This window comes from Coccinella septempunctata, chromosome 2 (genome assembly GCF_907165205.1).
Source record: "Coccinella septempunctata chromosome 2, icCocSept1.1, whole genome shotgun sequence".
NCBI classification, from domain to species: Eukaryota; Metazoa; Arthropoda; class Insecta; order Coleoptera; family Coccinellidae; genus Coccinella; species Coccinella septempunctata.
In genome coordinates this window covers 5,552,300-5,575,731 of record NC_058190.1, presented here as the reverse complement: position 1 = coordinate 5,575,731, position 23,432 = coordinate 5,552,300, and the positions used below count along the sequence as shown (strand labels likewise).

The following is a 23,432-nucleotide window of genomic DNA, read 5'->3' as shown; positions in this document are numbered from 1 at the left end:
ATTTGCTCGAAAATTCATGCGCCGTGAATTATATATCGTTGCATACGCACTTTCGGTAGAATTCTCTGTTCAGTTGCATACAAAATAATCTCTGTCGTTTTCTTGCGAGAATTTTGTAGAGAATTCTCCAGAGAATTCTCGGCTGTTGCAAACGGGCTTTAAGGACATGTTGCATCCCATTTTTTGATGAGCCTGTAACATCGTTTGGACGATATTTACATATTGCGGAGATTTGTGATTGCCAAGAAAATTTTTGGTCACTTCTACAAAGGACAACCAGGCTTTTTTTTTAAAGTCATTCAATGCTGCCAGAAACCGAAATTGTTTCAATAGTTTGTTTATTTTATAAAGTATCGTAGGGTACAGAAGTGCGAACATGGACAATTCACGCATGTCTTTTATTTTGATAACGGGAGCTAAACAAACGTAAGTACTATTATTTTTGTAATAAGGTGAGGAATACCTAACAAAAAAAATATAAATCTCTTAGGTGGGACATGTTGCATCCCATTTTTTGATGAGCCTGTAACATCGTTCTGACGATATTTACATATTGCGGAGATTTGTGATTGCCAAGAAAATTTTTGGTCACTTCTACAAAGGAAAACCAGGCTTCTTTTTCAAAGTCATTCAATGCTGCCAGAAACTGAACTTGTTTCAATAGTTTGTTTATTTTATAAAGTATCGTAGGGTACAGAAGTGCGAACATGGACAATTCACGCATGTCTTTTATTTTGATAACGGGAGCTAAACAAACGTAAGTACTATTATTTTTGTAATAAGGTGAGGAATACCTAACAAAAAAAATATAAATCTCTTAGGTGGGAGAACCCTTGTTGAATAGTGTTATTACATATGATTGCTCTGAAGCTGTACGAAGTATTTCGTAATGCATTTGAAGTGGTGAGTGCGCTGTTGATGATTGATCGTAAGTGGAACTACTATAAGATGAAGGGCTAGGTATCGGTAATCCTGTAATCCGATGTTGTGATTGCAGTGACGCGCTACTTACTTGGGAAGGCTTCAACCTCAAATTTGTTTCTTCTTCAAGCTTTACTGCCTCGAAAATTTTTCGTCTAATTCGCAATTGTGATACTTTCTGATGTATTTCTGAAACGGTAAAAAAATGGCGATTCTTTCTTAGACATTTTAAACTAGTGTTTTCATAAGAAAAATCACAACTTCATGTTATAGCTCAGCAAATGAACCTGTAGGAAAAATTCATAGTAAGCCACTGGATTGCTATCAGAAAAGTGTCAGTATAATGTCTTCATTTCAACATAGCACATGTACTGTTTCGGTATACGAGGGGATTGTTGAAGTTTTTGAAACATCTCGGATTCTTCGTTTTCCCAATAACCAAAAGTTTAATTTTGTGCAAGCCCAAAGTGTTTGCACAGCCTAAAAACATGATTCGTTGTTTCGAAATCTTCATACCAGAAGCAGTTTTTTCGGCTAGGAACACATAAGTTTTATCTGGTAGCAATCGCCAGTATAATCCTCTCTCATCAGCGTTTTAAATCTGATGTTTATGCTCTTGAATGACTGTCTTCAATTATTCTCTGAATGGGGCAATGTGTTCCGGCTGACTTGAGTTGGAGTTAGGCTAAAGTCACATGCATCCGTTTGTCCGATGATACGACGGCTCTCCTATTGGTCCAAATTTTTGGCTCCTATATCCATCATATGGATGGACCGGTTCGTTGAAATATTTTAACTTTTCTCCGATATCAGGTGGAACATAACCTCAATTCACTCTTTATTTTTCATTCTGTTGGAGTGGTCCTCTTAAAAATGGAAAAGAGATTGTTTCAAAAAAGGAAAATAAAGACTGATTACTTTTGTCACTTTTGTTATTAAGAAGAAAGAAGGAGGAGGCAAAAAAAGAAAGCATGAAATCCATATCACATTCATTTCGAATAGCACACAACACAGTTTCAATGATAGTTAAAGAAACCTGTGAATTGATATGGGAATATTTACATGAAGATCTACTAAAACCACCAACTACATAAGACTGGTTAAGAATTGCCAAAGAGTTCGAATCCATTTGTAATATGCCACATTGCATTGAATCAGTTGATGGGAGGCCCATAGTTATCCAGGTAATACCATATGAATTATAAAAAGACATCTCAAAGCATAATTTTGAAGTAATGCTGGTTTACAAGATTTTGCACAATTACATCGATTGCCCATATCTACTACAGAGGATACATTTAAACGTTCCTCAGAGAAGTCTCAGAACTTGGGAAAAATTTAATATAAAGTTTTGCCGAACCAATTATTTGATGAATAATCCTCTTGACAGAGCATTGCGGGCTGCTGTTCGGTGGAGATGGATCTTTTTCATGTTTCAATTTTTCAACTGAAGAATTATTTTAGGAATCTTGAGGGTATTCACTGATTTTTGTTCATTTCTTCTGTTTGATATTGTTGTAGGTTCATTGTAAATATGTAAAATGGCTAGTCCGTATATAATTAAATAAATAAATAAATAAATAATAATTTTTAAACTTTCAGTTGGTCATATACTCTTACTAAATTATTATAACGAGTACAACTTGTGAACTTGAACCATTAACCCTGGGTCATAGTCATATTCTTATATTTGTTATCAAACTTAGCTGGAAATTTACGTTTTCTTTGATTGATATTTTTATGTAATTGAGTCCAGATTAATATCACATAAAATAGACAAATAATTTAGAATAAAGGGTTAGAAGCCAACAGGAAAATCAATTAACAACAGAATATTATACTATTTTAGGTTCGACAATATATTTAACAACTTATTTCAATTACGCAATGAATTCTTCTGTTCCTTCATAAGCTGTCTGCAGAAGCTTCATTTCCAACAATGTCCTAGTTCTTTTAATACATATCAGGTTAATTGCAGCAGTATGCTCTTCTTGAATGTTCATTTCATTTATCGTTTCCAAAATAGCCTGTTCTACTTTTTCCTCTTTGTTTTCCCTTTTTAATATTGAATATACTTTGCAGCAGTGTGCTGATGTTATTTTATGAATAATATTCTTCTTTAAACAATAACTTTATTCTGTTTCAATACAACCATCTTAGGTACAACTATTTTTCATTACTTATTAATCATAGATAGTTACTAACCTAAAAATACATTCTAACCATAGAGGAAAGATTGACACTTGACACAACATTTCAGAGGTTACTCGAGAATTTGAATCATTTGAATATATGGCTATGGGAGATATGGTTGGTTCAAAATCACGATGCCTGTGACTTCGCTAGTGCCTGATCGCTCCACATAATTCGGATATTTTCATGTGCAGTATTTCCTTCTTCTTCTTTCCTTGGACAGTTATTTCCAGTATTCTCTTTATATATAACCCATTAGTCAATTTGAAATCAAGAATTTCTGATGTTCTTCTAAGATTCGCTGAATTACTGCCTGTATAGAACCTCAGCTCTTTTAAACGATCTAGCACACTCTGATTATTTCGAATTAAATCGTGAATGATCACCTTCTTACGTAACTCTATTTTTCTCAATTTGTTCAATTTTTCTTCAGTCAAGAAGGCAATCTCTCAATGTTGGAGACATAATTGGAGAGCATGAAGATGAATATTAAACTTCACTATTGTCTTGAGCCGAAACATTTGACACCATAGCTCTATATGTTATGTGTCATTAAGGAATTGCACGAGGTCAAAGTATTCCCATTTTTTTCTTTTTATGAATTCTGACACACTCGGCACATATTCATTCCTCATTCGAACATATGTACTTTTGAACTTGGCATATTACAGGAATTTATTTATTTTGTTTTTTTTTTTGCCTAAAAGAGTAACTTATTTTTAATGTATTCCACGTAATCATTTTTAAAGATAGCTGAATTACCGGCTAATGTTATGGCACTTACACTTATAAATTTCTTCCAATATCAGGGACATACTGACTTCTACTTTATTTTTTAAAAACCTAGATGTGTAAAAATATTGTTCAGTTTTCACAATGTGATCCGTACATCCACTATCGATTAACTATTACATAACATTTAAGTTCTTACCTCATTCCATATTAGCAGAATTTACATCAACATTAAAAGGTTCCAAACTCCTAGCATTTTCTTGCCCACTTCAATTCAACATTTAAAATCTTTATATTGTTCTTAGATATGTCAATGGGTTACAGTGTAGCAAGCAAAATCTGCAACTCAAGGTCAGCGTCAATGTTGAACTGTGTTCCGCAGACAAATGCTATTGGGATTTGCGACTCATAAATCAATGTAACATGAAAGTAACAACAAAACTGTTCATTCAAGACAAATATTTTTCAATTTTTGATTTTTTGTCGCTACTTTCTTTTTTTTACCTTGATTTGTGAATCAACACAACACAGTAGCATCTGATAGTCTGAAATAAGTGTGAAAATTTATGTGAAGATTCGGGAGTACCAAGTGCAAACTCAACGTTATGCTTCTAATTAACGATGTCCATTAGTTCTTCAACTATTTGTTGACTACACAACAACTCATTGTGAACTCATTCCGAATAATTTCCAGATTTTCAATATAATTAAAAAATTCTTGAGAAGTATACAGTAAACCTTTTTCATAATCAATTGATTGTCCCTGTTTAAAATAACTTGTCCTGTCAGAACCTTATCTTTGTCGAGAAGTATCCTATTGATCGTTGTGATAAAGCCAGTTATACATAGTGTTACAGATCTCTTGGATAAAACTTATAACTTCCCAAATTATCTCTAATTTTCAAGAGACACTATCTATGTGGCAAATCCTCAGTCATAGCATATCTCATTTTCAATAGGTCCTTCTCTAATTTACTACTATTTAGGCATTCAAATTCTTTGTCCATGTCACTAATGAACTCTGCAGTGAACATGCACTCTGCATTGATTCACTAAGAATCTGCGCAGCATACTTAACTCTCATTGCACTGAACATGGTGACCTTTAAGTGTTCCTGTGTTATTTTTTTTGGCAACAGCCTCCACGAATCGGATTACTTGAATTGCATACTTGTCTTATATATTCCATGATACTGGCTTACCGTAATAATCTAACTCATATTTTGCCAAATTATTTCTGATGCTTTCGAGGAGGTCAGGTATATCATAGATAAAATGAATTTTTTCATAATTTCTGAAAAAGAAGCACTGTTCTGTTGAAATGTCGAATTTCTTGGCCACGCTTTGAGTCATTGGACTCTGGTCACAAATAATGGCTTTTACCTTAAATTCAGATCGTTGTGTTTGAGACAATGGAGTAGAGGTAATCATTTATAGGTGTTTGGCCTAAAAACCAATATCCCAATACGTATTTCCAATTATATAGTACCGCCCTTACCATACATACCGGAACTGTAGGTATTCCTTCTAAATGTTCCTATGTCTACTACTCTGAATACTTTTTCATTTGACTGCTCAAAGTGCATTTCTACACTTAAACTTATTTCATCACACATAAGACAGCAAATTTCTTTCTTCTGATCAGTATTTGAGAAATGCAACCTCCAACTTTCTATTCTAGCTGGACATATTCCAGGTGCAATTTTCAATTAAGACTGCCAGTTTTTTGAAGTTCTTGGAGTTGGCAAGTTGAGGCATTTGGCTATTGCCTTACAGCCTTTAGGTGACCCTCAATTCATAAGCATGAAGTTTATTTTGTTCCTCTTTGGATAGAAATCTTATAGATTCATTCATCAAATTGATGATTGCAGCTTTATTGCCGTATATATCAGGTTTACCTTTGCAGTAACAAAATTGTTTTTCCCTTCTATATAGATATCGCAAGGATTTGATTGTCCTTTTCATATCTTGGAATTTTTTGTCACTTCTTAAAGATTTTGACATTTTTTCAAGTGTGAAGTGCTGTCACTGACGGGTGCACTCGAAAGGAATATCTGAAAAAGGAAACGTAGTGGTAATCTAATTTTAAAACTAACAAGATTATTTAATATAAAGTAAATGAGTAATGCAGTTTATTATTTCTAACACAGATATCTAGGAAGAATTGCCATCAGTAAGTGCAACTCTACACTTGAACCTATTTCATCAAACATAAAACAGCAAAATTTCTTTCTTCTGATCAGTATTTGGGAAATGCAACCTCCAACTTTCTATTCTAGCTGGACTTATTCCAGGTGCAATTTTCAATTAAGACTGCCAGTGTTTTGAAGTTCTTGGAGTTGGCAAGTTGAGGTATTTGGCTATTGCCTAATAGACTATAATTTTTCCAGTTATGACTGAGAAATCTTAAACGCCCTGCCACTCTATTTACCTTAATCTCCGTTGGTTGGAGGACTTCTGCTTGTACCTGTCCTTCCTCTGAGGCTCCTTCTGCCTGCCACTAAATGCCGACCGGTCTTTCTGAAGCAGATTCTTGTAGTTTAAATGATTTTTGTTATTTTGCCTTAATGGAGTCTTTGGCTTCGGTACCTTCAACTCCGTGGCGGCTTTATGGAGTTCTTTGCCCTTCCTCATTTTTTCTAATAGGTTTCCTCCAAAAAGGTAGCCATCCATACTGAACTCTGATAGGGAATCTTTCAAGTTCTTATTTAAGTGAGGAATAATAAGATTTCTTCGAAGCAGAGAATGTTCGCGATGCACAGTTGCAAGTATCTTCCATGCTTCTGACAGCCTCTCTATAGTAGGCAGGCCCTTTTCACCTTCGACCTTGACCAATTTTGTGAAAACCTGGACAATCCCCGTTAGGGCTATCCCAATCTGGTCCTGGGTTCTTGTAAATTCTGGCATCCCTCTCGACAAAAAAAAATCTGTCATTTTGGTTGTGGTGGCATCTTTTTTATGTATGTTTTTTGTTTCTGAATTTGATTCATTTATAAACAAAAACCATGGTGTCTATACAAAAACAATCAAACTAGACTGGCATCCCAGAATTAGCAAACTGCTGAATTATCAATAACGGATTATTTTCAGTTACTGTGGTTTCTAGTTATTGTAAAATAGAGTTTTGATTCTGAATAATTTTCTCTTGATTGACTAAAATCGTACCAAGTTAGACTGGAACAACTCTTCTTGAATATTTTATTGCAGAATTAGAACTTCACCAGCGTTAATGTTTCTTCCAGTTTCATCAATTAAAATGTTATCACACTGGGTAAAATCATTTACGTCAACTTGAGGATCAATTACTATATGACAGAGAATATTTATTTTTTGACTTGGCACACATGGCTGTTCAGGTGTCGTTGCCTCTAGAACCTAGAATAAGTTAAAACATGGTTTTCAGTGATCTCATCAAGGTAAGAAAATCATGTTTGCATACTTTCTCAAATTCTAAAAAAATGTTTAAAAAAAAAAGAACAATAAAAACGTAAATAAAATTTCACTTTGAAAATTGAAATTGAAATGAAAAAAAATGGAACATATATTTTCAAGTGTTATTAATTGCTTCCCGGATTTTACTCCTTTCATTTTCCTCTGCGCTCTGAAGAAAATAATAGATTTGACCTTGATCATAGGAATTAAACGATGGATTGAAGGAAGCTGGAATTGTAGATGGCATGGATGGATACATGAAGGAACAAGAGGAGTAGGCACTTGATGCTTCTTCCTCTGGTAGGGGTGATCTAACAGAAGTCCATCTATTTTGTTCATAATCCTATCTCGTATTGTTTCTGGATATTTCCTCAATTTTTTTGCTATAATTTTTCCATACATATCACATATATCTTCTTCTTTTCTATTTTCTAGTACTTTGGTTAGGGTGCACAAACTGTTATTTATATTTTGTTCTGCTTCACCCAGAATGTTGTCCATATTTCTGGGCCTTTTTTTATAATTTATTTTAGTCGGCGACGATCCAGAATAATTTTCTTTTTCTGTTTGCGGGGATGTAAGAGTCATGTCATCATCCTGCTGAGGGTTGTGAAGTGTAAACTTCACAGAAGAACTTTCACACAGAATGGAAGTTTACTTAACTACTGTTCGAATTTCAAACTTTCATTCTGTGTGATTTTTCTATGGTTTTGTACAATACCCTAGAAACGCACATTAACATTATCATTTGTGTTCTATTCAAAAGTTCGGAGTATTTGAAATTTTAAGGTTGGTGAATTTTTTTTGGTTCAGGAATAAAATAAATATAAATAAGGGTAGGTGAATTATGAAAATTTGTTTTTCGGAAATTCTTAGTATGTATTCTTAGTTTTTTCCTCATTCATTCATTCATTAAAATAAAAGACGAATAAACAAACGAAAATAATTTTTATTGTATTGTTTTCAGATATGGAAATTTCATTCTATAATAGTTTTTATTATATTTGATTCATATGAATACCTTACAGTACAAAATATTTGAATGAGTTAAACAAGTGCTTGGAAGTATTGGGTAATTGAATTATATCTAACTAGATGTTCATATTGAACCGAGGTTATATCAGGTAACTCCAAATTCATATTAGTTGCTTCTTCTATGGCTGCTGCCACTTCTTCCTCAACAGGGAGTTTTTGTCACCCCAAAATATCTTTCAATAGGATTACGAGTTCTTATCCGGCTCTCATTGAAAGGATATTCCGCTGGTGTTTGAGGATTACTCAATGGTGTCATCAAATATGACTTTACAGCATATCCACTATCACCAACTATTGAGGCATTACCAAAATCACCATTTTCTAGCCTTGCTCTCAATTTCGAATTTCGAAAAATTATTGAGTCATGGGCTGATCCTGGCCCATGACATGACATACAATATCCTGAATTTTAAGTCTGCTGTGCAAAGAGCTTGTACATTGAAGGAAAAATATCCTTTTTTATTTCTAAATATCTCCGCATTGCTTCCTCCTGGACATTGTATTTTCACATGTGTTCAGTCAATTGCAACCATGCACATTTGTTCTTGTGATTCTGGAAGTCTCACAAACTGCGGACGAGGGCTTGCTATAGTTCTCAGAACTTTATGAATCCTTCTGCTTGTAGTGGACTTGTGAATGCCTGTTACAAAATATTTAAAAATATATTTTCAACACTAATGTTAAGAGCTGTAGGTGTATCAATAAGTACCTGTAAAATCCCCAATTGCTTGCAATGTTGATCCAGTTGCTAGGTATCTTAAGGGGTTACATGGGTTTCGTCGGGTAAAAAAAGGCCTATTTTCAATATTTTTATTTTATTTATTTATTTATTTATTTATTCAACAGAGGAACATACACAGGTGAACAAATACCCAGAAAAATGTTCACAAATAAATTAATCTATTACAGAGGTACACAAAAATTAATCAATCTAAACTAGTATAAATTCAATATTATAAAAAGATGTAGATGTAAAAAAAACAAACAAATATACTGCATTGTCAACTACAAAACCTCACCCCCCAAATCATTTGAAAATCTCAAGAAGTAACATCTTAAATATTTCTTAACTTTATTTTCATCGTGATGAAAGATATCAATCATAGTTTTTAAATGGTTGCACCGCTCAAGTACCCTTACAATAGGGGAATTTTTGGAGTTGTTAGTACTTCTCAAGGGCAGGACGAAGGTGTCCAACTGTCTTAACCTCCTTAATGGAGCATGAAAGCAAAGCTGCGAGATAAGCCCCGGCGATTCCAACTGATTACTGAGCAACTTATGAGCAAATAGTACATCACTCATCTTTCGGCGGTTTTCCAAACTTATCATATTGAAATGTCTCAACCTTACATCATAATTTCCAGGATCACCGCTATTCAAACGTTAACCACACCTAAACGCCATACTGCGGAGAAATTTCTTTTGGACTTTTTCAAGTCGCTCTATATAGGTTTTATAAAAGGGATTCCATACAACCGAAGCAAAGTTCAATTTACTGTATACTTTTGTATGTATTTTGTATGTAAAAAATTATTTATTCAATTCAAACTTTTTCTGTCTTGATACATATTTAAAGAATAATTTTTAAATTTTCAAAACAAAAAAATTAAAACTCCTCCATTGTGACGTCATTTCCGGTGACCCCTCGGAAAAAAAGGTGCGTCCGCGTTGTCAGCATAACTCCTGACAAAATCATCTAAAATGAAAAAAGTGGTTCAGTTAAGACCATAAACTTGTGCTTGAACGAAGGAAAGAAAAAAAAAGTAAAAATTGGAATTTTGGCAGACATTTTTCCAAAAAAATGAAAATTTCGGTCAAATTTTCCAGACATTTTTTTTTTGAAATAGTTGTAATTGAAAAAAAAAAATCCTTCGTCCAAGCACGAGTAAATTGTATCTCGAATACCTGTGTAAAATTTCATCAAGATCGGTTGTGTAGTTTTCGAGAACATTTGACAACCGATTTCGAAAACACGGTTCCGAGAAAAACGCATTTAAAGTTGAGTAACAATAAAAGGGAAAAAAAATGGTTTTTGTAACTTACAGTGAATCGTCGATTCCTGGGCCATAAAGTAAAGATCCTGCAGCAGTTGCAATGTCCTGGGCATCCTTTTGCTCCTGTCGATGACGGATTCTTCGCGAGTCTTGCTCGCAGATTTTTTTTCGGCTGCGCACACACGGTTTTCATCCGAAATTCGGGCATATTCGTGGGAGTTTCGGCCTAATTTTAAATCCACACCGTGCATAATCAATAATAAAGCTGCTGTTTCTCCATTGAAGATACAAGCAGCCACAATGCCGCAATATTAACAATCTTTGAACCAGCAGGAATTATTTTTGGAGTTATTTTCCAGATCAACTGGTTGAAGCTCTCGTTGTTAACACACCGTTCGAGAAGCTCATCCTTACTGAGATCATCATATATTGGTTTCATAGCAATCACAACTTCATTTGGTAATGGAGTATATTCATGTTTAAATGATGAAAGAGTATTTGTAGCTGATGCTTGTTGCCAAGCGCACCAAGAGTCTGGACCTTTTGGGCAGTCATCGTGCTGAGGTTTTGTATCTGTAGATAATAGGTAGCCCATATAGCGTCTTTCATTTTTTCTACTGATTCACAGTTTCTCCTTATCGCCAAACTATAGTACACAGTTAATTTGTCTATAAGTTTACTGGTCAGTTTACCTTTGCCAAAAAGAGTTTTTTTTGTATTTTTTTACGTTTTACTATTTTTTCCTCAGTTGTTTTCTTTACTAACTCACGCAAACGGGTTCCCATTCTTTTTTGCACGTGTCCAACGCATTCTTTTTTATTGATAACAAAATCGTCACCGTAAGGTTGGGCTTTGAGAAGACCAGAGTAGGTTTTTGAGTCCCCATCTCGTATATAATTTACGTACCTCAGTCCATATTTGATAATCGATGAGACTTCCATGTTTCCTGATGCTCCAGTGTGATTGGCGATACATTGATTTGTTTCAATGTGTTCTTTCCATTCTTCATATGCTGCAGTATCAAATTTTTTTTTCCAGTTTTCACATAACTTACAATAAGATGATTTCACCAACACATCTAACACTTTTCCCGAATAATATCCGATTAGTGAACTCACACCATATAGTGATCAGAAACCACATTTCTTCCAGGTACCGTCACCGGAAACACTCACATCTGTCGTATCTTGTAAATCGTTTTCGATATTTGTGAATTGTTCTTCTTCTTCAGCAGCAGATGAGAATAGAGTCTGAGTAACTGTCTCAATACACTCATGTATTTTATCAATATAAGAATCGTATGTAGACTGGTTTAAAAATGAACTACTTATGTCCATCAAACCGCAGAATTTCTTGCATCCGGCGAGCCCTAAGCCCAATATTTTCATAACAAAAATGAACCAGCGATTAACAAAATATTATTCAAGATAATTCATTTAATAATTTTGTTTTTGTAATTTCATGATAGACATTCTCATGTTGTGTTCCTCCTGCTCCATCTGAATTTGGATCCGATGCCTTTCTTCAGTGTGCCTCTTAATCATGTCGTGCAATTCTTGGTTGTGCTGCATTCTCTGCCTACTCTCGTCAACGATACAATTCTGCTGAATACTCATGGTTTCATGTTTTTTTTTGAGCCCATTCGGACAATTTGGTCCTCAATGTGTTGTCTGAGAGAAAAAAATTATGTACTATTTTCAAATTCAAGAAATGTCATAAAGTGCATAAGATATAAATACCTCTTTTCCTCACAGCCAGATTCTTTGAGACAGCACTTCTCAAACTTTCTACGTTATTTTTAGACCACTTGCTCGCATCTGTAATAATAAAACATTTCATTCTAGTATTTCAAAATTAATTATTGAAATAAATCACTATATATTTATATAAATAAATTAATATATGTTTGTAATGTATACCTATATCCAAATTCTGGCTGGAATGTGTGTTTTCCTTCTCGTTCATGATCATTAAGGTCTCCCCTTCGTCTGATTATGCAATAAAAATTAATTATTAGTACAAAAAAAGATTTCATTTTTGAATATACCTCACCTAATCTATTCTCATTTCCCATTATATTTATTTTCTCTTCTTCCCAGTCAGATATATCTTCAACTGAAATAATATTGATTATTGCCAAAAATATTGGAATAGGTTTGTTTTTTTTTTCAGCGAATTTTTTTAGAGATTTTTTCTTCAGGTTCAAATATTTGTTTTTTAAAATAATTAAACTCCTATAGGACTCACCACCAGCACTATTGAATTCTTTTTCAATCTCCACCCACGCAGCTTGTTTATTTTGATTATTTACGGTGTCTGTTTTTTTTATTCTCAATAACATGCGCATATTTTTTCACTAAGGAAATGAGCAAATTTTCCTCACTTCTCTAGAAATTAGCTGCTCGCTTATTACACAATGACATGTTTTTATTTTCCATGGTATGGTCCACTTTTGCGCATTGTTTTGACTTTTATTTCCGTATCTTCAATTTCTGTAACGATTTCTGGGTAAAATTCTCCTAAATAGGTAGGTAATAAGAACATATTCATTCAGTTGAATTTCAGTTATCATATTTTCGTTGAATTTTTGGATATCGTTCATACACTCTTCAGTGTTTTCATTTTTTCATGTTTTCTCTCGCCTTTCTCTTTTTATTCTAATTTCCATTATCCAGAGAACAATCTCCGATTATACCTCACGGTTTGTTTTCCAGAGGCACAAAGCTAGCTTTCCTACTCCTGGTGCACACCGGATAAGGCTAAATTAGCTAGCACAACCTGTGCAATCCGGAATCTCCTGGTGATATCACTGTACAACGTCATGTACATGTTCAAGCAACCTATTGTACATGTTATTCAGTAGCAATTTGATACGTAAATTTTTCTCCAGGTTTGTGTCACTTTTTGCAAGCATCAACGTTTCAGCAAATCGGGTATATGGGATCAGTTTCGTGGTGGCGCTACCATGTCTTCGCTTCTATCCTTGTTTCTATATTTATGTCACAAGAAGGGTCCATTTGCAAGAAAATGGACGTTCCATAGATTCAAGATCCACATTTTATATTTTTATATGGAATGGTTGACATTTTGTAAGGGAGTTAGAAGAGAAAAAACAGGTTCTGATAAATAAATATATTTGTATTAAAGAAAAATAATAAATATAATTCAGAAACAAAACACAAATTCATAAAATTGGAAAATATATAATATAAATAGATGAAATTATTGTCTATTTGTATTTATTTCTCTCATATTCGTACCGTTGATTGGCTATTCGTAACTAGTCTTGAATGGCCCGTTTCATCACAGTATCATTCAGATCTGCTGGCGTTTCACACTCGAAGACAGCATATACAGCGTCTGGAAGCAACATAAAATCCAAATAGCTGAATGTTTTTTGACTGAATAGCAATTATAAGTTGAGAAAATATTCATAAAAAATAATCTTCCAAAAAAAAAAAAAATGTCAGAATATTACAGAAAACAATGTATGATCTTTAAAACGATATGTATATGCATTTTAAGATTGAGTTTTTTTTGTATAATTGAACGAAATTGAAACTGTTTGAAGAAGGAAATATTTGTCCATTTTTGTGGGTATTCGCATCTGGTATTTTCCAGGAAAAGAGCTCAGTGTACGAATAGTTCCGAAGGTTATCGAAATTTTCAACTTACCAATTAATATTCTGCAGCATTTTAAGGCTTGAAAAGGTTGCTTTGAATTTTGGCCTGCTCATCTATCTGGCTTGCACATCTATTAGTTAAGAGGAATTTCATCATATTTGTTGTGGCGTATTTTATGGTAGTGCCACCTAATGTCGCCAGTCTTTTTCTTTAAAAAACATCTATGTGTGAGAAAGAAAACTAGATGAGGAGACGTTAAGTTAGTACTTACTAAATAATCGGCAAATATGTAGTGCTTCATCAAACTTTTCCTCCAAAGCCTTCAGTTCGCGGGTCTTTTTGAAAGGCATGTTTGGAAAATCTGGGGGCTTTGCCATCTGATTTATCTGATCGTTACTCAATATTCTGAGTGCGATAAGAATTCTGCGCAACTCCCTCTGAAATCGTTTCCAATCGCATCATGATTTTCTCATAGAATCTCGATGGTCCAAAACTCTTTGACTCGAACAGCTGCTAGACGATCTCGATCCGGTGTTCGATAAACTGAAAAAATGAAAAACTGTTCAAGTAAGAAAAGAAATTATTCATGTCTGTAGCGTCGATTAACTATTCTTCATGTTTGTTATAATTCGAAAGTTTTTTTTTAATTGTTTGGAAGGTTCGTGAAGAAGTTGAATTCATTAAATTCAGTTTAGATTATTTGAGATTTTTGAGTTTGTTAAGCTGTGTGATTGATGTGTTGACGGCAAGCAGTCAATAATTTCAAAACATATATCAATCAACTTATCATGTCATATCTACAAGAGTTGTTTCTTGCATATTTTCCTTTATATTTTGACACGTATCATCAGCATCTTCATTTTTGAAACAGATGAGTGAAAATAGCTAACTTCCATATTACCAGGGTCATCATCTCACTCAGTCTCAATTATTTGCGTTAATCCCTTAATAATAATATTTTTAACAGCCCCGCTGTCTGTGGAAAATGTGCCAATCATATCGACAACTTCTTACATCGGTAATATTTTTAACGATATAAAATAAGCACATAAAAAACGAATTGGAGGGAATCTCGAAGTTTGAAGACAAGGAATATTCCATGTCTTCAACTCTTCAACTGAAATTAATTTTTTGGATTGGGTGTGATGTCCACTCTGGCTTCGGTATTTTTAAAGCTTGCACCATTTTATTAATTGACTGATTCGTACATTTTGGTGACCACAGGCAGTTCTCACTGTCCCTTATCCATATTAGAGGTACAACAAATGATAAGGTTTGTGTATTAAACACAACGAAATAGTCGGAACAAGTCTGAATTATTTATTATAAGAAGAGAAAAGAACTTTAGTGATCATACACAATAATCATTTAGAACACTACATACTACAGTTGAAGAGCAAGAGAGACTAACCTCTGCAACCAAACCCATAGGGAGGGGGTTTAATCGTTTAATCCATCAATTATACTTCACGTCTCGTCCTCTAGATCACATTTTGTAGTCGATGTTGAAAGCATTAGCGACATAAGATCCTTATTATCAATTCCTTGAATTATTAATATATTTATTTCATACAAACATAGGGTTGAATAGTCGGATTTAGAACCGATCTACCAAAGGAATCTTCTCGAGACAATGGCCTATTATAAAATCTTGCAAAAGTCTCTGAACTAGATGTCCAACCTGCGGTGCTCCTAATGACATCCAGACAGATCCCTTGTCTCATGGCCGCTGATGTAGAGGCATGCCTTGTCGAATGAGCACTGAAAATTAAGAATGTTGATATCGGTTGAAGGAACAATAAAAACCTAGATCTCCATGGCGACGTTTCGGTGGTTTATTTCTCACCTTCTTCAGGCTACAATTAATGAAAAAACAATTTCAAACACAACAACGATATCACAATAATACAAAAAATACAAAAGGATCAAGTTGACAGTCAATCATCAATCAAAAAAATACACAAATAAAAGTTGACCACAATGTATCAAACTGTATTGACTTAGGAATGAACAGAATGGAGGGACGAAAATTTGAAGAGCACTGAAAATGTTGATGTCCAAACCGCTTTTTTAAAGAGTACTCTTGATCCATCTGCTAATTGTTTGACTCGTGACCATCTTGTATGGTCTCCTAAACAGCCTGTTAGACGTTCTTAGAGATCTTGTTTTGTTTATGTAGCAATGAAGTGCTTTGGCTGGACATATGCTATGATCTTCATCGTAAAAGGGGATCTCCAGCAGAGGTTGAAATCTTCTTGGAGCCGTGGTCTTGATCGAAGCTGGTACCTTTATAACAATGGCCCTATCCCTGATCTCCATGTTGTCGATTTCAATCAGAGACAGGGTCTGCACTCTATGTGCTGTCACCAGGGCTAATAGGGTCACTACCTTGTAAGTGAGTTTTTCCAAACATAGGTTTTCATTTGGAAAAAATGGACTCAAATAACGTAACACTATTTGTGGGTCCCAGGTTGTGTTGTACCTTGGCAGAGGTGGTCGAAGTTTTGCCACGCCTTTCAGAAAACGTCTCAACCGATAATCTGTTCCCACTTCTGGAGATAGGACTAAGACCAAAGCTGATCTCGCTGTATTAAGAGAACTATATGATGCACCTTCCTTGTACCAAGAAGACATGAAGCACCTTATCTCTTGCATGGATATACTGAAGAAAGAAATTTTACGCCTTTTACACCATTGTCCCCACATTTTCAGGCCTGTGTTAGGGATTCTAACGTGATATCTATTGCTTTGTAAGGATATCCAGTTCGTTTCAGTACCTCCCTGATAAGAGCCTTGACATCAGCGTGAGGGAGCGATGTAGAGGATGTGGCTTCCTGTCAAAAGACAACAGTTAATCTTTACTTGGTTCAAAAAGGATTGGCTGAGTAGGCCAGAGAGGAACAACTAATATCCCAGTAGCTTTGTCCGAAATGATCTTTTGTATTACTCGGGAGATTGAAATAGAAGGAGGGAAGGCATAGAATTGTTATGATTCCCACGAAATTGGGAAGGCATCCACTGATTCCGCAGCAGGGTCTAAGTGCCAGGAAACAAATCTGACGCATTTTGTAATCACCCTGGATGCAAACATCTATTTCGGGTGTTATCAGGTTCTTTATTGCTAAATTAAAAGCTTTGCTACTCAGTTCATACTCTGCCTCGATCATTTTACTTCTCGATTCGGAATCTGCCTGTATATTTTCAGCAGATTTTATGTATGAAGCATACACATAAATATTTCTAAGTTCGCACCACTGCCGCAGTTGCCTAGCCAACTCGTTCAGTGTGGGGTATTTCCCCCCCCCCATTCTGTTAACGTAAGAAATTGCAGTGGTGTTATCAAAGCGCATTAAAATATTATAATTTTTTAGATGAGTAGCAAAACATCTTAAACCTAGGAACGCTGCCAGTTCTAAGTGATTTATGTGGAATTGTTTCTCTTCCTCACTCCAAAAACCGTGTGACTTAATATCCCCACATACGACTTCCCATCCTGTTCTTGATGCATCAGTGAAAATTTTTAATTGGATTTGGAAGAATTGAAAGATGACAAATTGTGTCTCCACCACAAGATATCCGCTCTAATGAACCTCGGAACTTTCATTCTGGTCTCATAATTTTGACTTGACGTTCTTAAAGCTATAAATTTTGCGTACTCTAATTTTTTAACATATATCCAGCTATATTTTAGTGCTGGACAAACGGAAACCAGAATCCCCAAAATCCTTGCAAATTCTCTAATTTTACATGAGGATTGTGGTTTTATTTTTTTCAAACTAATTTTGATTGCTTGCACTCTTTCTTTGGGTAATCTCAGGGTCATACTAACAGAATTATATAGAAATCCTAAGTATTTAATTTCTTGAGAAGGAATAACAATACTCTCCTCTGGATTTATGGTGAAGCCTATTTCCGATAATATCTGGGAGGTAGCCTCAATATTTTCCACGCAATTGTCATAAGAAGTTCCCAGTAAGGGGAAGTCATCTATGTAGCAAACTGAGACATAACCCTTCCCTCTTAAAAAGGCCAATACAGGTTTGATTAATTTGGTGAATACCAAGGGTGCTGTGTTCAGCCCAAATGGAAGACAATTGTATTCATACAAAAAACCGTTGAATATGAAACGTAAATATCTCCCTTATGTATGTTAACATGGTGATATGCATCCTTAATATCGACCTTGGCATTTGTGTCTTACTTTTTGGAATGGTTTCCTTGTGAAGGTAATTTTATAACCCTCGACCCATGACAGGATTACTGGGTCAGAAGTATACTTTCTCCAGATATCACTGAAGCATCTCAAGCGCCCTGCCACTCTATTTACCTTCATCTCCGTTGGTTGGACGACTTCCGATACTCCTGGTCCATATGGTGCTTTGTTGACAACCTCTGGTACTTCTGTTGGTACCTGTCCTTCCTCTGAGGCTCCTTCTGTCTGCCCCTGAATGTGGACCGTTATTTCTGGGGCAGACTCTTGTAGTTTAAATTTTTCTTGTTAACTTGCTTTAGTGGAGTCTTTTGTTTTGCAACTTTCAACTCCGTTGCGGCTTTCTGGAGTTCTTTGCCCTCCCTTATTTTCTCTACTAGGTTCACCCCAAAAAGGTAGCCGTCGATGCTAACTTCTGCTAGTGAATCTTTTAAATTTTTATTCAGGTGAGGGATGATGAGGTTCGTTCGCAACAGAGAATGCTCATGGTGCACACTTGCCAGTACTTTTCCTGCTTCTGACAGGCTCTCTATAACCGGTAGGTCCTTTTCGCCTTCGACCTTGACTATTTTAGTAAGAACCTGGCCAATCGCCGTTAGGGCTACCCCAATTTGATCCTGAGTTCTTGTGATTCTGGCATCCCTCTTGCAAAAAAGTCTGTTATGGCTCCCCTCATTCCTTTGTTCAATTTTGGAGCTTGAACCATTGGGCAGTTCGAAGTTGGTGGGTATTTGTCCATAATTTTAGCCACCTCTTCTTCTTCCATACCACCACGGAGAATTTCTTGCCAGCATTCTGCTAGCTGCTTCGAGATTGCTGAGGCAGCCTTTCCTGGGGTCTTTTTGGGACCTAAAATGTCCAAAATTTCTGGATCCAAATTTTCATCCATCTCCTGGACCTCTATTTCCTCATATTGCACAGGGTTTCCATCTTGCACACCTGAAGAAACTCCATAGTCATGATTGAAATATTCCCCTTAAGGGGATAGGTGTTTTAACTCAATGCCAATTATATACAACCAGTTTCCTGAAGTAATCAGTAGACTGATCCAATGATTTTCCCTGATGCCAATTATATTCAACTAGCAGAGCAGTATTTCTTAGAGTTTAACTTAACTTTGAATTAAATAGATTGATTAATCAACCTTGTGCCGATTATATTCAACCAGCTCTTAACTATAAGGGCCTACGATTATTAGATTCGTTATCGCTCAGTAGGCAGGTCCATAGTTTCTTACTGATGCCAATTATATTCAACTAGCAGAGCAGTATGTCTTCGAGTTTTACTTTACTTTAATGTTAATGTTAATTGCAAGCACCTCCGATTAGCTTTGTGATCGCTCAGTGGCCAAGTCCATTGTTTCTACTGATGCCGATTATATTCAACCAGCAGGGCTTGACCATGTTCCCTCCAGCTTCTTTATTCCCCTTTTCGCTTTCATGAGCAGGAAGTGGCAGTTCCTTGGACATTTCAGGGCCCTCTTTGGAGTTTGCATCTACACATACTTCAAATAGTGGCTCCTCCTCCAAATGCAATACTAGAAATGACGATATATGTATAATTATCTTATAATAAAAATTTGAATATTATTAAATACCTGATGTATCCATAAATGGTTCCCTCATAACATCAGTTAGGGTAATGTAATCATGGTCAGGCTGACTTCGTTCACCACCATGAATTAAATCATCCCCTGTTTGCAAGGAACTGAGGCAACTATCTCTGGCCTTTTTTCCCAATTCGGCAATTTGCTTCTCCTTGGGTAAAGGCCGTTTTCTCTTCGCCAACAACGCTTCACTTTCTCTGCAGATATCTGCAATCTCCTGCAGGAGTTGGTCTCTTTCTGAATAAACTTCTTCCACGCCAGAACTATAATATTCATGATACAGTTTTAGTAACAAAATTAAGAGAATTAATAGGGTCATATTTTCAAGTAGATTTTGTTCGTAGTCTTCTGATAAACAATTATTTTGATAATCAAAACTAGAAAAATCGTTAGATATAGTAACTTATACATAATTGAAAATCGATAAAACCAATATTTCTCTCATTAATCTAATTTTAATTGAACATTCAAACAATACTGTTACGGCTACTTCTGAAAGTCTAATATCCAACAGTACTCACCTCTTTTGACTTTTTGTGTCTTTTTGTTTCCACATCTTTAATAATAGAAAGACATGGTCTTTTAACGTTCTCACTTTGAAATTTTTTCCCGTTATTTCAAAAACGTTTTTCTGAATGGTTTCCCACTTCTCAGCATCCTTGAGCGGATTATTATTTAAGAACTCTCTTAGCAGAGCCAAATCGTCGTCAGACGAAAATCTTAGTCTTTTAGGGGTTAACGCCGACCGTTGCGGCACTTCGTTACTAGGCATTTTTATTTTTGGAACTTCATTTACAAAAACACCCTTTCAAAATCACACCTCGGTTAAAATAGACTTCAAAATATTCGTGCGAGCATTTAAATATACAAACACGGGCGCCCCCTCCTTTTTGACGATAAATTTTGAAGTTTTCTTCAAATTATTCTTCTGCTCTGTGCTCCAACCCATTTTGTAATGGCAGAATAAGACTGCGCAAGGCAAGAAAACAACGTAAATTACGATAACGTTCAACGTTATCCACCCGTAAATTACGGCATGCGGTAACGTTAATACCGCCCGCTAATAGAGAGTTGAAGTGCGCACAGAACGTTAGCCTGAACGTAAACGTTAACGTGACAAATAACGTCAAATATAACGTTTACGTGTTGTAATGAAATTTGAGTTGAAGTGCTGCCATCATGAAACGTCAGACGTTCAACATAACCTATCAATTTGATTTTGCATTCGTTTCGCGTGAACTCTCTTTTATCTAATATTGAGCTTCGACAGCTGGAATAACATTTGGAATACTGATGTTCTAATGATTTGTATGCCTAATAAAGAGAATTTTCAGCTTGGAAGTATTTTATTATCAATGAAATGTTCAAGTGTTAGAAACATGAGAATTGCAGTGTAGATTCAGCCATTTCCTTATGTACTGAATATAATCTGATAACAAAGTGATTTAACTTAATCCTTTTGATAACTTTCAAATCACTGCTGATTTCCTATTATATAATTTTCGTTCATTATGAGAAAATACACAGGAAATGTAAACAATGACAGTTTAATAATCAAAATTCGGCCATTCGCAAGTCATCGGTACTACTCGTTTAACGTTCGGTTAACGTACGTCGATGTTTAAGGTATACGTGGGAGACCGCTAGTTTACGTAGGCCGTAAAGCTGACGCTAACGTTAACGTTAAAAACGGACGAATGAGCATGCGTAGATGTCAATTATAACGTTAACGTCTACGTTCATGGCTGCACTTCAACTCTCTATTAGAGAGTTGAAGTGCGCACAGAACGTTAGCCTGAACGTAAACGTTAACGGAGAAATAACGTCAAATATAACGTTCACGTGTTGTAGTGAAATTTGAGTTGAAGTGCTGCCGTGTATCGCCATCAGACGTTAAGCCCGTAGATCCTCTATCTACGGTTAAACCTAACCTCTGAACCTAACCTATTTGATTTTGTTTTTGTTTGTATTCTGAAATTTTGACGAAGGTATCATCTCTGTATGTTGTAAACGAAATTAAATAGTGAATCGTATTTATTTATGATAAGCATGTCTCTATACATTAAAATTGTTTTTATTAACAACGAAAATTTGAGATGGAATCGATTATTGATGCTGCACAACTTGGGGAGTCAGACTTCGAAGATGATATGGATGAGGCAATATTGCTTGATATGTTCAATACTGATCCGATTGGGAATCGAGCAGAACTCTATGGGCGATTCACATTCGACAATGTATCCAATACAGAAGCTAAAAGTTGGTTTCGGTTTGAAAAAGATGACATTCCTCGCCTTGCAAGTGCATTAGGCATTCCTGAAACTATATGTACAGAAAATAACATAAAATTGAACGGTAAGTTCTTTTCCCAGATTCGGTAACAATTGTTGAACATTGCATATTGTAGGTGTAGATGCTTTATGTATACTTCTGAGAAGATTTGCATATCCAAATCGCTTGGTAGATTTGGAAAAAATTTTTGGCTATAGTTATAAAGCTCTCTCCAGCATATCCAACACTGTGATGATGATCATCTATGATAACAAGGGTCATCTTTTAGAAAACCTTGGAAATGTGCCTTGGTTGAATGAATCCAGGTTGAGAGCTTATTCACAGGTATGTACAAATACATACAATCATATTAGAATGATAATGTCATGTATAAGTTCTTGAGATAAGTTTCTGAACTCTCTTAATAATTTGGCCCTCAAATCACTTTCAGGCCATATTGGAAAAAGGGGCTCCCATGAACAATTGTTGGGGCTTCATAGATGGTACCGTTAGGCCAATTTGTAGACCAAGTGAAAATCAAGAGGAATATTACTCTGGTTACAAAAAAGTGCATTGTGTAAAATACCAATCAGTTTTATGTCCTGATGGTATTGTAATAAGTTTGAAAGGTTCTTATCCTGGTCGTCGACATGATGCGGGAATGCTAAGGGAGTCAGGTCTTTATGATGAACTTGTACAGTTCACCAGTTTTGGAAATAATAAATATGTCATTTATGGGGATAAAGGTTATGGCTTGAGAGAATTACTCTTAAGGCCTTATACCGAATTAGAGGTAGTGGGACACCCAGAACGGCAAAATTTCAATACTATTATGAGCAGTCTGAGAATTTCTGTAGAATGGGGTTTCCATAAAATCGTGCAGGAATTTGCTTTTTTAGATTTTAAGAAGAACCAGAAACTTTTATTACAAGAAATTGGCACCATGTATATAACATGCATGATTTTAACAAATTGCCATACCTGTTTGTATGGAAGTCAGACTGGCATATATTTTAATCTTGAGCCTCCACAGCTCGAACAATATTTGGGGAATTGAGTGTTGTTATGATAAATAAAAATAGTTTCAACTTCAAAGTTTTTTATTATCTTCATTATATTTCAATGAAAAAATTTTTTTTTATGAGTTTTGTTCTTGCTTGTAGCATGAATATTATAAAAAACATAAAAAATTATCTTTTCAGAGCAATTAAGATCACAGATGGATTTCTTATATGTATATATCACACTCATTTGCTAGAATCACAGTTGATGAATAAATACAAGAATATTATATACTACAAAAAAAATCCTAACGAAACTAATTACTAAAGAATAAATACAAATACATATAAAAATAACCGTTTTTGGTGAAACTAAATTTATAACAAAACTACTTATAAACAAATAAATACAAA

At 35.1% G+C, this 23,432-nt stretch overlaps 3 protein-coding genes across 4 annotated transcripts in view; 2 read left to right on the top strand and 1 right to left on the bottom strand.

Annotated features, from left to right (window-relative positions):
• Positions 1-23,432, top strand: part of LOC123308102 — a 131,906-nt gene that overhangs the window by 52,383 nt on the left and 56,091 nt on the right. The gene's annotated exons all lie outside the window — the stretch shown is intronic.
• On the bottom strand, positions 17,996-20,822 carry LOC123308108. The gene is made up of 3 exons (XM_044890656.1): positions 20,268-20,822; positions 19,738-20,009; positions 17,996-19,677 (listed from the first exon to the last, which is right to left on the bottom strand). Exons 1-3 carry the CDS (start codon positions 20,516-20,518, stop codon positions 19,481-19,483), a joined length of 720 nt encoding a protein of 239 aa, XP_044746591.1. The 5' UTR covers positions 20,519-20,822; the 3' UTR covers positions 17,996-19,480.
• Positions 21,555-23,107, top strand: LOC123308103. The gene is made up of 4 exons (XM_044890647.1): positions 21,555-21,734; positions 21,843-22,101; positions 22,154-22,362; positions 22,469-23,107. Exons 2-4 carry the CDS (start codon positions 21,843-21,845, stop codon positions 23,072-23,074), a joined length of 1,074 nt encoding a protein of 357 aa, XP_044746582.1. The 5' UTR covers positions 21,555-21,734; the 3' UTR covers positions 23,075-23,107.

What these genes read in the sequence shown, in the direction of transcription:
- LOC123308108 (XM_044890656.1), bottom strand. Translation starts at nt 20,518, where the DNA reads ATGCCTAGTAACGAAGTGCCGCAACGGTCGGCGTTAACCCCTAAAAGA. An exon ending in GACACAAAAAGTCAAAAGAG is followed by an intron (nt 20,010 to 20,267) that starts GTGAGTACTGTT and finishes TGAATATTATAG; the next exon opens with TTCTGGCGTGGAAGAAGTTT. An exon ending in ACCATTTATGGATACATCAG is followed by an intron (nt 19,678 to 19,737) that starts GTATTTAATAAT and finishes CGTCATTTCTAG; the next exon opens with TATTGCATTTGGAGGAGGAG.
- LOC123308103 (XM_044890647.1), top strand. Translation starts at nt 21,843, where the DNA reads ATGGAATCGATTATTGATGCTGCACAACTTGGGGAGTCAGACTTCGAA. An exon ending in AAATAACATAAAATTGAACG is followed by an intron (nt 22,102 to 22,153) that starts GTAAGTTCTTTT and finishes TGCATATTGTAG; the next exon opens with GTGTAGATGCTTTATGTATA. An exon ending in GGTTGAGAGCTTATTCACAG is followed by an intron (nt 22,363 to 22,468) that starts GTATGTACAAAT and finishes AATCACTTTCAG; the next exon opens with GCCATATTGGAAAAAGGGGC.